The 15361-nt window shown below is 32.7% G+C and overlaps 3 protein-coding genes across 3 annotated transcripts; 2 read left to right on the top strand and 1 right to left on the bottom strand.

Annotated features, from left to right (window-relative positions):
- Positions 1-3268: 3268 nt before the first annotated feature.
- On the top strand, positions 3269-5752 carry LOC105120608 (uncharacterized). Its single transcript, XM_011018870.1, has 2 exons — positions 3269-4440; positions 4951-5752. The coding sequence occupies exons 1-2, from the start codon at positions 3531-3533 to the stop codon at positions 5445-5447; spliced, it is 1407 nt and encodes a 468-aa protein (XP_011017172.1). The 5' UTR covers positions 3269-3530; the 3' UTR covers positions 5448-5752.
- A 4961-nt stretch (positions 5753-10713) lies between these two features.
- On the top strand, positions 10714-13325 carry LOC105120604 (scopoletin glucosyltransferase-like). The gene has a single exon (XM_011018865.1). It carries the CDS (start codon positions 10842-10844, stop codon positions 12525-12527), a length of 1686 nt encoding a protein of 561 aa, XP_011017167.1. The 5' UTR covers positions 10714-10841; the 3' UTR covers positions 12528-13325.
- Positions 13176-15343, bottom strand: LOC105120605 (SUMO-conjugating enzyme SCE1-like). The gene is made up of 5 exons (XM_011018867.1): positions 15177-15343; positions 15002-15085; positions 13782-13934; positions 13591-13704; positions 13176-13499 (listed from the first exon to the last, which is right to left on the bottom strand). The coding sequence occupies exons 1-5, from the start codon at positions 15246-15248 to the stop codon at positions 13437-13439; spliced, it is 486 nt and encodes a 161-aa protein (XP_011017169.1). The 5' UTR covers positions 15249-15343; the 3' UTR covers positions 13176-13436.
- Between the last annotated feature and the right edge of the window lie 18 nt (positions 15344-15361).

Raw genomic sequence — 15361 nt, 5'->3', positions numbered from 1 at the left:
AATTTTCTATCCCCCCCCCCCCACATGAACAGTAGCCTGGAGATAAAAACAGAATATTATTCAAAATCGTCTGAAATAAAAGAGAGAGGTTTAGAGATTATCGTAATAATTATTTTTTAAAGTATATTTTTAAAAATATATTAAAATAATTTTTTTATTTAAAAAATTTTATTTTTAATATTAATATATTAAAATAATAGAAAAATATATAAAAATATTTTTAAACAAATTATTTTTAAAATTTTTGTCTAACTTTGATTTGGAAAGCAATATCAAACGGGGACTAAATAGACTTATGTTTTGTATTTTTTTTACCATGATATTATATATAAAGCTAAAAGGTATGGAGTTTTTATTGTACATGAATTATTGCTCATTCTCTCACTTTTTAATATAGATCATAATAGTGCAAATTTTAAAATTTTTTAATTTAATTCTTAAACTTTGTTTCAGCATAATTTAACCCAAATTAAAACCTAAATAAATGTTTTTTTTTTGTGAGGGTTGAATTGAAAGATAGGAGACTAAAAGCAAACATAAAGGTCTTCTGGAAATAAGCATTTATACAAATTCAAGTCCCCACGTCCCTTTTTACCCACGGTGCTGTCAGTTTGGCGAACATATTCAGTGGCGTCCAAGGATAACATGGATGGTGTGCTCAAATTTATTTGTGAAATACATTTTTATTCCCTATATATTTTTGATATAAAGTTATCAGTCCTTTGCTTCTTTTAAATTTTTATTTAAGTACTAAACTTTATTTTCATTATTTTTCAGTTCTTAGTGGGTGAGATGAAAGAGAGAAAATGGATGGAATTTGGCTTAAAGGAAAAAGAAATGTCATTTCTTTGATTCCAAACACAAAAAAAATTAGTCTTTTATTCCAAGTTGTTCCATATGATGAGGGGAGTTTGACTTGGGTGTTTTTTTTCTTAACCTTGAAAGTACCTAAAAAACCAAATCTAAGATCAAGAAGAAATTGATTTACGAGTTGATTTGGGTTTTTGATCATTTTTTTTCTTTTTGCGCTTTTGAAGGTTGAGGATTGACTTAAAAAGGTTATTAGTGTGTTTTTTAGGTGTTTTGAGTTGAAAATGAGTTTTTAGAAGAAAAACAATTAGCCATCCTAATTTTCCGGCCACTATGGTAGCTGAAATCTAGGTATGCCAACAACATATTGTCTAATATATGTCGTTTACCCCATTATCTAACAAAAAAATAATACAAACCTACTCGATTAGGCCTGACATTGCAAGCTAGCACGCAAGCCCTTTAGGCATAGGGGCAAACATTGGCTTGGCCTCATCTCATTCTCTCTCTGTTTTTTTTTTTAATTATATGCATTGTTTGATATGTTATTTTTTTTTTTAAAAAAATGAATTTATATTTTAATTAAACTATAATGATTTTTTTAATGTTTAGTTTTTAAAGAGGTTAATATACCAACTTCTATAATAATAATATATTATTTGATTTATTTTTTAAAAATAAAATTTCAATTTATGTTTTAATTAGATGGTGATGACTTTTTTTAATGTTTAATTTATAAAGGGGTAACTATACTCGCTTCTATGAATAAGGTTACATTTTTTTCAAAATAGACTGAATAAATCAATTAACAATAAAAAAGATAAATAAATAGTTAGGGGCATATCTTTTATATGGCATGCAAGTGAGATGGAATAAATTATCAAGGAAGATAAAAGGTAATGTACATTTAGTATAAGCATTGCCTCACATGCATAGAAAAGAATCAATGGTTTTTTACTAGCTAGCTCCATCTAACCTCATGCGTATGAGCCTATTATTTTTTATTTATTAGTTATTAATTTTTATCAAAGTTCACTATATAAACATTAAAAGAAGCTTTAATTTTTCAATGTGATATTAAAAGCATATTAGTATATATATTTTACGTTTACAAGAAAAAAATTGTATTTTTTCAATGTAAGATAAAAAATCTTTTGAAATAATCTTTTAAAGTTCGTTATCTATAACATATATAACTTACATCCATATGAATTATTTCTTAAATTTTTAATGTGAAAAATTAAAACCCCTTTTCTTTTAGTTTTTCGAAGTTGATCATGGTTTATCGAGTCAATTTCTAGATCGGGTTTAATAACTATAGTGTTAGGTTGATGTTTTATTTGTTTATTAGCTTTTTTGGATTTTATCATTTGTTATTGAATTGGTTGATAAATAAACTACATGATTTAATTATTTATTTTTATAAGGTTATCACTGTCTCAAATAATTTTTTAGTTTTAGGTTGGTGCTCAGTTTTGTTACAATATATTTTTATCATATTAATATTTTACAATTTTTTTTTATTAAACTCAATGGAATTTATGTCACAGTTTGCTAGGAGGACTTAGATCGATCTAATATGTTATTGTCTCAATAATTTTTATTAAAAAAGTTATCATCTTGAAATTTTATCAAAAATTAAGCTATATTTTTATCAATTATCAAAATTACATTTGAATTTATGAAATTAATCAATTAAATTAGAATTAACTTCTATATAATTTAATTTAAAACTTGAGTTAGATAAATAATTAAGTTGTGAGATTTTAAAATTGATCCATTAAATCAAATTGAATAAATTAATTAAAAAATTATTTATATTATTTATTATTTTATATTTTTAAAAAGTTATTCAACCAACAACAAATCAATTTTGAATGGATCAGCTGATCTGTAAAGTAGATGGAATGATGAAGCCAACAGTAGCAAGTTAACAAACATGGGAATTGGGATTAACTGTCAGTCGACAAATAACTACTAGCAATCCCCGTTCTCTGTTTATGTTTTGCTCTCCTTTTTTTTTTTTTTTTTTTTTAACTTTTTGACAGTCTCCATCCTAATATGATCGCAAATGCCGCATTTTTCCCTCCTAAAAAGTCCACACGCATACCATACAAGGAAATAGAATTGTTATTTTGACCTTCGACATTTGGCTTTATAGAAGTGCTTACAAGCAACCATCTCTTGCAACCGTGTTTTTTTTTTTTTTTAATTTAAAATTATTTTTTTATATTTTGAAATATTAATATAAAAAATAAAATTTTAAATATATTAATTATTTAGTAGGTGATAAAAATTTTTTTAAATGTATTACTTTAATCTCCTTAACAATAAAATTTAAAATGTATTACTTTAATCTCCTTAACAATCACTTGACCTCTTTCTTTTGTTGCTGAAAACTAAAATGAAACAACATGCGCTTTTCTTAACGAAGACAGACTGTCGGTTTATTTTAGTTAATTCTAAATGGGACCATAAAGAGAGAAAATAAAAACAAAAACGTCTCTCTAAAAATCTCAACTTTTTAATTCACAGTTTTGGCACTGTTAATTGCTTTCACCACCCTCTTGCCTCTCTCGAACCAGTCACAAGTCCACGCCTCTAAAACGAATTTTCCTTTCCAACAGTCTTCTTCTTCTTCTTCTCTATAATTAAGATTATTCAAGAACCCACAATTAAACTAAAAAAAAAAAAAAGTAAATCAGAAGGAAAAGGAAGAAATGCTCGTGTTGTTGAATGTTTTGTTGCCCGGGGGTGCTGTTGTAGTTGCTTCAATGCTTTTTGCGTTGGTAGTCTGGCGATGTTATTGTTTCAAAGACCGTAGAGGTATTGTTGATACGTTAAGAACCAATAGAAGTGCAAGCTTGCAGGATGGGATTGCAAAGCTTCATCAAGGGAGTCTACATCATCAACCTGATCAATTAGAAACCAAAAGAAGAGGAAATTATTATGTTTTTCGTCGCGGGGTTCTTACAAGACCTTTGTTCAATTGGGCTGATCATCCGGTGCTTATTACCGAGGCAGTCGAAAATGGATGGTCTAGATTTGGTTTTACAAGCTACACGTCATCTCCTTCCACGCGATCATCCCTGTTAGGCTTATGTGCGGCTGGTGATTATGGAAGAGAAACAGATACAGAGATAAGCTGGGAAATTTGTCAAGGATCAGCTGATTTCATGCAAAAGATAAGGCTGAATCCTGGGTTAGAGAAGGTTAATGTAAGCTATCCTTCTCTGTCTGCTGCTTCGGTAATTAGAACTACTTTGCCTTTACCAGGGCCTCCATTAGGGAGCTCATCTTTTCCTCAAGAGGCCTATTTTGAGATCACGGTTTTGTGTTGTCATAGCAATGATCAAGAATCTGTTGGCAAGGGTAAGGAAGGTGAGAGGGCCAAACTCATCCAAGAAAAATCTAATGGAAAAGCGAATTCGGAATCTTTAGTACATGTAAATAGCAGCCACAGAATCAGCAAAATTGAAGAATTGAAGCTTGCTGGTAAAGATGATTGTCAAAGTTCAGAAGTGTTGCTATCTGTTGGGCTCACTATTGGAGGCTCTCTTCCTTTAAAACTTCCTGGAAGCTATCCAGGATCAATTGGATTTAACTCTAATGGTTCTCTCTATCTTGATGGTAAATTAATTCTCCTTTCTTTTTTTCAAAAAAAGAAAAATTACCCGTTAGGAAAATATTTTATTTTTTCAAGTTAAGATTCAAGTTTCTCAATTAGGGTCCAGGTTTAATAAATTCAAAAGGCTAATCGTGATTTTGTGAAATGTGGCAACGCATTAGCTAGAAGCCTAGAACTGAGAAAAGTTGACAACTTGCTAATTAATAAATCTTCCACCTAAAATATCACTAAAACCAGGGAAAGGTTAATGAGACAACGTCAACTATATGACATAAACCTTGAGTGGTGAATTGATAAGTAGTTGTTTCTTTATGCTTATACCCTTTTTCAGGGCATTCTTCACTGTATATGTAGTAGGTGTGAAGCTGCTGACCAAATAATTTGTGTGGGTTCAATAAAAAAGAGTCATATCATTTAAAGCCTGAATTTATAGCAGTTAAATGCAATTGTTTTTGGTACCAGAATTTATCTGTTCAAAGTAATAGTAATTCGCATGGTGTCCTCTCTTTCAGGCATGGAACTTGTGTTTGAATCCGAGAAAGCAGAATGGGCAAGAACAGATAAAGTAATTGGCTGTGGATTTGATCCTAGGCAAAAACAAGTGTTTTTCACAGTAGATGGAGAGCTGCTACATGTAGTTCATTGCAAGTCAGAAGAATTCGGGACACCCCTTTACCCAGCAATTGCAGCAAACAATGACATATTGGTTCTTGTCAATTTTGGACAAAGTGCCTTTAGTTATGCACAAGCAAATGCTCAAAGAACACCAAATCCTTGCTTCATTGGCCCTCTTGCGAAATCCCCTTCTCTGGGCTATGAGGATAGTAAAGAGCTCTTCTCAATGGGAAGAATTGACTCTCAGTGGCTCAATAGAAGTACCACCACTAAGGGCAGTCACGTCAATGAAGCTAATAATCAAGGAGTTGACTTCGATGATGAGTCTGAGGCTGATTTATTTGAAATTGTCTTGGATAATGGTACTGGAAGATCTCCAAACACCAGGATATAGCAGCAATGCAAGAGCATCACTAACCATTTTTTACTGCTGGTTTCCTCTGTTCCGTGTGAGAGTGACATGCATTTGCTGTATATGGATGGATTTCTCGATGGTTTCAGTCGATACCTTTTGAAGAAAAAAAAATCCCAAGCATTGCTCTTTGCTAGGTAGTTAAAATCAGAGACAAAAAAAAAAAAAAACCCTATACTATGAAATACATAGATAGGATCAGGTACTTTTAGGAGTATTTTTCTTTTCTTTTTTTAACTATTATCAAATGTACATCTATGAATTTGTACAGCGAACACCTTTTATATCATCACTTAAAATGCTTGGTTTTTTTTTAACTGTAGAGGGAGGCAGGTACTGTTCACACGCAAATCATTGTGAATGGCACTTTGCTGTACTAAGCGTCAAAAATTCATTTTTATCCTTAAATTTTATTTTTTAGCAATTTAGTTTTAATTAATAGCCAATTCATTGTGATTTCTTAAAAAAGTGTGGAGGTGAAAGAAGAGGAATTGAAATGAGAAGGCACTAAACATGAGTGGCATGCCAAGAGTTTTAGTAACAAATACACTTTGGTCCTTGAACTTAAAAAATAATGCAAATTATGCAATTTCAGTATATTAATAATTTTTAAGTTTAATTTTAGTATAAAATTTTATTTTTCTTATTTTTTAATCTTCAGTTAGGAAGAAAAGAGAAAGAGGTCGCTGGATTCCAGCAATAAAGAGAGAAATATTTTATTGACACTCAGTTAGGGAGAAAAGAGATCTTCGCTGGATTCCAACAATAAAGAGAGAAATATTTTATTGACACTTATTTAGTCTACCAAAACAGTTGATATTTGAATCAAATAGTTCTATTTAATAAGATAAGTTTACATTAGATTTTTTTTTCACGTTGAAAGCCCTTGAAAAAATAGATATGAACTTGATTTGATTTTTTGTTTCGATTTGATTGTGGTTTTGGAGTGTTTTTTTTATTTGTTTTTTGAGGTCATTAATAGATTTATTATGGTTTCTAGTATTATCTAGATGTTTTAGGTTGGAAACGAGTTTTTGAGTAAAAAAAGTTGAAGCTTGATTTTCCAGCCACTACAATGGCCTGAATTTGGCCAGCGTTAAACGATACATGATCTATTTTTTTTTTAAAAAAAACATTTGGGACGAGCGACAATGTAGCTAAAAAAGAAATAATGGCCCAATTGATCAAGCTTGCCAAGGCAAACCCGTATACAGGCCATGAAGAAATGGGTGAAGTGGGCTGGCCTGATTTGCTAAGCCTATCAGCGCTTGGCTTTTTCTGATTTTTTTTAATTTATGTTTTTTTTCCTATTTAGATTAATATCCCTTTTCTCTTTTCTTGCATAATATTATTTTTTCTTTTTATTTTATTCAATCAATTAATATGTGTCTATTTATATTATCATTTGATTAAACAAAAAAAATTCTTTTAATAAACAAATGTAGCAAACACAACAAGATAAATGTCCTATATTGCGAGATTAAATATCTTAATGTACACCTATTTCTTGATATTTTATTTTTATTTTTTGTTATTATTTATCATTTGTTTTTTTTTTCATTTATTAACAAACATAATACTTGATTTATTTGATTATATATATACATAATTTTTTTTTTTATTTTCACTTAAAATTTTTTTAACTATAAAAACATGTCGAAAAAGCTAAGCATACAATTTCTTTATTGAAAAAAATATTCAACTTGCGATGAAACGCGAGTCAAGCATCTAGTATTTATTGATGTGTTGGCCAGCGTTAAACGATACATGATCTATTTTTTTTTTAAAAAAAACATTTGGGACGAGCGACAATGTAGCTAAAAAAGAAATAATGGCCCAATTGATCAAGCTTGCCAAGGCAAACCCGTATACAGGCCATGAAGAAATGGGTGAAGTGGGTTGGCCTGATTTGCTAAGCCTTTGGCTTTTTCTGATTTTTTTTTAATTTATGTTTTTTTTCCTATTTAGATTAATATCCCTTTTCTCTTTTCTTGCATAATATTATTTTTTTTTATTTTATTCAATCAATTAATATGTGTCTATTTATATTATCATTTGATTAAACAAAAAAAATTCTTTTAATAAACAAATGTAGCAAACACAACAAGATAAATGTCCTATATTGCGAAATTAAATATCTTAATTTACACCTATTTCTTGATATTTTATTTTTATTTTTTGTTATTATTTATCATTTGTTTTTTTTTTCATTTATTAACAAACATAATACTTGATTTATTTGATTATATATATACATAATTTTTTTTTTTATTTTCACTTAAAATTTTTTTAACTATAAAAACATGTCGAAAAAGCTAAGCATACAATTTCTTTATTGAAAAAAATATTCAACTTGCGATGAAACGCGAGTCAAGCATCTAGTATTTATTGATGTGTTTATTGATGTGTCATGATCGTCTTCTTATGTATTTTATCAATTTTATTTTGTCTGTAAGAAGGTGTTTGATGTTACAATTAACCTTTTTATTATTTTTTTTAAATAAAAAAATATTTTAAAAAAACTTCAACCACACTTTTTTTTTTAAAAAACTCCGTCTAAAACCACTAAATTAACTTCAACCACACTTTTTTTTTTTAAAAACTCCGTCTAAAACCACTAAATTAAGCAAATATAATTGGAAGATGGGAAACAAATGCTGATTCTGAATTGTGAGCTTCAGTAAATAAAACTAGCATGCGCTTATGCTTCAAAAAGTCAAGAAAGGATGGATAAAAGACGCAAAGATGAGATGCTTGTTTTTTTCCTTTCTCCTTTCTCCTTTCACCTTTCTCCTTTTCCTTTTCTCACCTTCGTTCTTTCTGGGATTTCTCAAATATAAGATGCCTAGCTTTCCAAGAAACGGCAATTACTTGCAAGTTTGAAATTGCATTTAATTTGCACGCCTGTCGTTGCACTTCTAACCCAACATTTTCTTTTTGTTTCGTGCTTATTTTTTTTAATTAGAATTTGAGGTAGATTACGTTAAAAAAATACACAAGAAAATATTATTCCAGCGATGCGTATTTAGTAGCTTCTTTGAATGAAGAAGTTTGGAGTTTCAACTACTCTAATTTATTGGTTATTATTAGATGATGGAAAAGGGCTACTTCACTGCATACATTCTTTAAATTTAAACTTGAGTATGTTATGTAAAAAGAAAAACGCAAGCATAGCCTGTAAGAAATGCTAGAAGTTGCAGAAGGAAGAAAATTAAAGAACGAGATAGTTTGATTGCATGGTTTTATGAAGTGCTCTTCTCATTCTGTTTATGTTTCTTAATCTACACAAGATAGACGCAGGCCTATATATATATATATCAGGTCTGCTTTCCTCATACTATCCCACGAGAAATGAAATGAATGATATACAATCTACGTTGCATCAGCTGCATGTCTGGCTTAAAGGCCAACAAAAAAGCAAGAGGAATAACAGAAAGGAAAAAAAAAAATTCTGTTTATGTTTCTTAATCTACACAAGATAGACGCAGGCCTATATATATATATATCAGGTCTGCTTTCCTCATACTATCCCACGAGAAATGAAATGAATGATATACAATCTACGTTGCATCAGCTGCATGTCTGGCTTAAAGGCCAACAAAAAAGCAAGAGGAATAACAGAAAGGAAAAAAAAAAATAACAGAGTAAAGGATGATTACAAATATATTTTATACAGGGCATATGAACAATTAAATTAATATCACTTTCCTTATATTTAATTTTTTCATTAAAATATAAAGTACAAGATTAGCGATGGCTATATAAATTTATTGATTACGACATGATTAGACCTAAAATATATTTTTATGAGATGAATGAATTTTGTTTAAAACTTTATACCCTGAATTTTAATGGATATCTAAGTGTTGATAAATTTATGAACTAGCTTACTAGTTGTGATAAATTCATTATTGGTTTTGAATGAGAATATTATTAAGAGATAGATTTGATTCATTACATTGCATATTCATATTCTTATCTCAAATTACTAGTCTTGATCCCCTAATAAAAGCTCAATCATTAAAGCTACATCATTTGAAGAAAATAATGGCAAAAATATCAAATAGCTTGGAACATATAACTTGGCTAGTAGAAAGGATAGACAAAGATCATGAAAAATGAAAGAGACATGCATGAAGACTTATTTTAAGGCAGACCTAACTTTAAATCTATTCTTTAAGTTCTACCTAGACAACTACTTGTCTATGCAAAAAGTTTTGGTCAAAACAAACTTGAGAAGGGTCGTAAATCTTTGGCATATTATTACATACCATTATAACCTGAAAGGCAATAAGTAAATAAGTTTTATATAAAAGAAAAGGTCTTTACCTTTAATGGGTATTTGGATATAATAGTTTCTTAATTGAATCGCTAAATGTAATAGAGTTAGATAACATAAGTGTTATAGAAGAGGACATGATGAAACGATGAGCTTTTTTATGGTGGAAGTTTCGGGTTAGATAACATAAGTGTTATAGACGATGAGCTTTTTTATGGTGGAAGTTTCAAATGGATACATGATTAAGAAATGGAAGAAAGCCCAATACATTATGAACATATACAAGGCATATGTTATATGATAGATTCATTCCTAATAGTTATGAAAAATATTTACTTTAGTAATATCAATATTGTTTATAAGGAAATAGATCTATATATGGGTATAATATTGAGTTTCAAAAGGCAACAAAATATAATCACCTTCAGAAGATATAGGTTCAACAATTTACAAGTTTTTTTAGGGGACTGAGACTAGTAATTTGAGATAAGATTGAAGTTTAGGTGTTATTTACACTTCTAAAGGTAAGGAGTATAACATTGAAGACAAATATTGTTGAAAGAGAGGATCATGTAGAGGCCTTTCGATGTTATTTACACTGGTAAATGTAAGGAGTATAACATTGAAAATAGATGTTGTTGAAAGAGAGGTTCATGTAGAAGCCTTTCGATATTGACAATGCACGTGATAAAGTTTTTATTAAAAAATTAAAACAAATTGAGATAAATAAAAGATATAAAAAATTCAGCATTGTTAAGAGTTGAAAAAAACCAAAATCAATGGTTTCCAAGGTTAAGATGAATATGGAAGGAAAATCTGAAGTCACTAAACATGTATGGGGTAGTTATAATTAATTTGTCAGATTTAAAAAATTTTATTAGCCGAGGATATAAAGTGTACTTTTTTAAACTATATCAGGCAATCACAATTTGGATCAAAGTGTAAGATGTTAAATGTAATTTTCTCTTTAGTTTTTCTTGTAATTGTAATGTAATTATAATTGTGAGGACCGAAATGTAAGTTACAAAGTATGAAATATAGTTTAGGCCGAGGACTTCCCTGCTGGCCATACGGAATGTCAAAAGATTGTCAAAAAAATGTCAAAATATCAGGAACATCAGAATCGGACCTTCCGTGAATTTCTCGCTCATCCTACAAACAAGCCGAAGCCGGTGACAAACTCACAATCTTTTGAATTCAGCAATTCTCTCAACTACTCAAATCCTTCACTTCCCTTTACCTCTCCGTTGGCAAGGTCTCTCAATTCGCAATCGATCATGGATTCAGAAGAAAAACAAATTCATGTAATGTTCCTTCCCTACCTGGCACCAGGCCACATGATGCCAATGGTGGACATGGCTAGGCTATTAGCCGGAAATGGATTAAAGGTCACCATAATCACCACCACCACGAATGCCGCTCAGTTTAAGAATGCAATTGATCGGGATATCAAATCCGGTCGACAGATTTCGTTGGCTACTGTCCGTTTCCCTAGCATAGAAGCTGGTTTACCTGAAGGCTGCGAAAATTTATCCTCCACAACGACCCCTGAAATGACTTTGAAGCTGTTTCACGGCATAGAATTGCTGCAACCACATATTAAAATGATCTTGCAGAAGCACCGCCCTGACTGCATTGCCTCTGATTATCTCTTCCCATGGACTGTTGATGTTGCCATTGAACTTGGCATACCGAGGCTTGCCTTTAATGGCAGTGGATTCTTCAATCTTTGTGTTGCAAACAGCATTGATTGTCATCGACCTCACAACAATGTCACATCTGAGACGGAACAATTTGTCATTCCAGGCTTGCCAGACAAAGTAACCATTACAAGATCACAACTACCGGATATTGTCAAAGGCAAAAACGAAGTTTTCTCTGCTTTGTTTGATAAACTGAAGGAGGCTGAGAGGAAAAGCTTTGGAGTGTTGATGAATAGCTTTTATGAGTTAGAACCAGCCTATGCTGATCATTTCAGAAAAGTCACTGGAATCAAGGCGTGGCACTTGGGTCCTGTATCTCTGTTCAATAGAAATGCCGATGATAGACTAGAAAGAGGTGGCAAGACTTCAATACGTAAACATAGCTGCCTGGATTGGCTGGAATCCAAGAAACCAAAGTCCGTTCTCTACATTTGTTTCGGAAGCCTGACCAGATTTAGCAAGACTCAAATATCAGAAATTGCTAGTGCACTTGAAGAGTCGAGGCACTCTTTCATTTGGGCTGTAGGAAAAATCCTGAAATCTGACAACGAAGATAAAAACCTTGATCGGCAGCAGGACTGGTGGCTGCCAGAAGAGTACGAAGATAAGTTCAAGGAAAGTGGCAAAGGATTGATTATAAAGGGATGGGCCCCGCAGCTGCTAATACTGGAGCACCCAGCAATTGGAGGGTTTTTAACTCACTGCGGCTGGAACTCTATCCTTGAAGGCATTTGTGCCGGTCTGCCCATGGTCACATGGCCAATTTTTGCAGAGCAGTTTTACAATGAGAAGCTCATAACTCAGGTGCTTAAATTAGGAGTGCCAGTTGGCAATGAGACTTGGAAAGTGTGGGCAAATGAGGAATCACCATTGATAAACAGACACAAAATAGAGAAGGCAGTGAGAACTGTTATGGGCGACACAGATGAGGCAATGGAGATGAGAAAACAAGCAAGCAGACTAGCAGCATTCGCGAAGATTACAATTGAAGAAGGCGGATCGTCTTGTAATGACTTGAAAGCCCTAATTGAGGACATCAGAACGTACAAATACGCAACAGGGCGCGGGGAATCAAGGTGAACCACTCAGCCCCTGCAGCGAAGAAACAAGGGGATAACCGGTACAATGACTTCCAAGTCATTGTTTGGTCGACTCTTTGCAACGAAAAAGTAAAATGATTCTGATTGCGTAATACAGTTGTAGAAACCAAAGGAATATTGGACAAGCTTTAATGTCCAATACAAAATAAATTGCAGAATATCATATGAATATTGGACCACACCTTAATGTCGAAACATGCACAGTAGAATTAAATAGTCCTCTGGTTTAGTCAAACTTAATAAATCAACGTGAAAGCTTCTAGCAATTGTGAATTTCTGACATGATATGCATAAAAGATTAGAGACCATCTTAATCTAACCAATGCCGCTTCTGGTTAGAACTCGGCAGCTTCGGCATTCTTCTCCCTTTGCCATCCTACACGACACAAGCCACCTCCCACAAACACTATCAAGTCAATTTCCTTCCCTGGTTTCGCATGAACCAACTCTAACATCTAAATCAAATTTTATTTAATGATATTGCATGCTTGGAAGTATATAATTCAATATCATACACGCTCTCATTTATATAACAACATAGCATAGCTTACACTTGCTTTAACCAATTCCAGCTGCATCAGTCACGTTTCCCTTGCAACCCTTTTCCACATTTCGTGCTGTTTTGCTGGAGGTATAAATAACAATCTTAATGGGCAATCAAGATAGGTTTGATACTCAACAGTTGTCTTGTTGCTAACTTGCAATGCAGGGAGGAACATTGTCGCAAAGCATGACTAAAAAACATCCTTTAATACAGAAATGGGAAGCGTAGCTATAATTCACAATTAACTAGCACCCATGCTAAATCACTCTGCTACTTAAATCAGGCTTGGACATACATGATGGGATCTAACTAATAAGTTGCAGGCATGGTGAAGCAACTATTGCATCAGAGCGTAGGTGGGTATAGCTTGGCTTGTTGGCGCACCCTTCTCCTGTACTCAGCAGGGTCCTGCAAAGTCAGAGCCCTGTTGCTTAATACGGAAATTCAATATGGAATGAATCATATCAAAGCTGATAATAGAGGTATAGAGATCAAAAACCTGGACAAAAAGCTGATAGCCATCAGTTTGTCCAGGATCAGAAGGATTTGGTTGATCAAGCAAATCCTGAATGCCAATTAATATTTGCTTCACAGTAATGGCTGGTCTCCAGCCCTAGAAAAAGATTTCAGTGTTTAGAAACTCTGTGCTACATAATATGTCACATATGAAAGAGTGAGCCAACTACTTACATAGTCCTCATTGAGGATAGATAAGCACACAGTTCCTGAAGGGTAGACATTAGGGTGGAAGAAACCTTGGGGGAACTTGCACTTTGGAGGTTTGCTTGGGTAGTCCTCACTGAAATGAAGAGTGAGGGGGAAGTAGCCACCCTCCCAATCGGTCTGCAAATTAAGGACATTATCATTCAGATGAGATCTTTCAGCAACCACGCCATGCTGACTTTTATGGAAGTGCATTTCCAGAACACCTAGAAACTAGAAACAGCTCTTGCTTTCTTTGTAGATGGGGGTGGAATGATTATGTAATGAGTTCAGCAATGAACATATCAATCTCCAGATGAATCAAACCAACCCCAAACACAACTTAAAAAGGTCAAGATAGAAATCATGACTCAGGCCCTCTCATAAAGAATAAAAAAGCCAATTGATCTGCACAATACAAGAGCTATGACCTAAAAGCATCTCCCACTTCTTAAGTCCTCCCATATTTTCCAATCTTATACAATGTATCTGATAATCTTGAAAATAAATTCTAAAGTGGGGCATTGAGTGATGTAATTAATATTCATTTTTCAAACTTAAAAACGTCAAGGGTTCAGCAGCCTTAAGCTGCACAGAACTGTCCACGACCAAAAGGGACAGTGACATGAATGCCATTTCTAAGCTGTAAGTTCAGCCACCTGGGGCCCTAAAAAGGGAATGAGAAGGAAAACAAAAGGGACCATCAAGGCTTTGCAACTCCTATATGAAGAAACCCATTCCTCGTAAACTAAAAACATAACAAAAATCGAATATTAGATGCTCATATCAAACCAGAACATGAGAGCACTTCATTTAAACCCAAGAGAAATCCTATGGAATGTAGTTTTTGGCGCAGCAACCAAAAAAAAGAGGTTGACAAAACCTCACACTATTATACCAATTTCCTAATAAATAAGCCCCCCACCTACCAAATACCTCCGTTGACTTAAAACCTTTTATTATTTATCTGTCCACAATTATATAATCATAAATCCTAAGTGATTCGAACAATCTCAACTACTCTTGCGATAAACAAGTCTAATTACTATACAAACAAATCAAAATTAAAACTCTGGTGTCATGAATCGAAAAGAAATGGTGAATTCCATTAAAATTCACGCCAATTTGACGCTAAAAAAATATAGAATTTTTTAAACAAAAAAAAAAAAACAAGAGAAAGAGAAAGAGAGGGAAACAAAATTACGAACCCCAGGTTTGCCAGGTATAATGCACTTCCACATCATCAAATCTAGAGAACCATCTGGAGCATTATCAGGCTTAGCCACAAAACCCTAAACCAAAAGGAAAAAGAAACACAATATAAGACCCAATCGAAGACAGGATAGATGTTAGAGGGGCAAAGATGGAAGAAAGAGAACATACGTGAGGGTGGTTCTTACGCCATGCCTTTCTCTCTTCAGCAAGACGACCACGAGCTATGCCTCCTCCTGACATGATAGATCTCTATCTCTGTGCAGAGACTGACTAACTGTTTGATAAATGGCAATACGTAATTTAGAGTGCTTTCAACGCGACCTGGTTTTTATGTGACCGACCGACAGTTCATT

The sequence above is a fragment of the Populus euphratica genome, unplaced genomic scaffold (assembly GCF_000495115.2).
Source record: "Populus euphratica unplaced genomic scaffold, PopEup_1.0 scaffold6.1, whole genome shotgun sequence".
Lineage (NCBI taxonomy): Eukaryota > Viridiplantae > Streptophyta > Magnoliopsida > Malpighiales > Salicaceae > Populus > Populus euphratica.
Note: the sequence above shows the minus strand (reverse complement) of the source record. Positions and strands in the feature narration are given on the sequence as shown.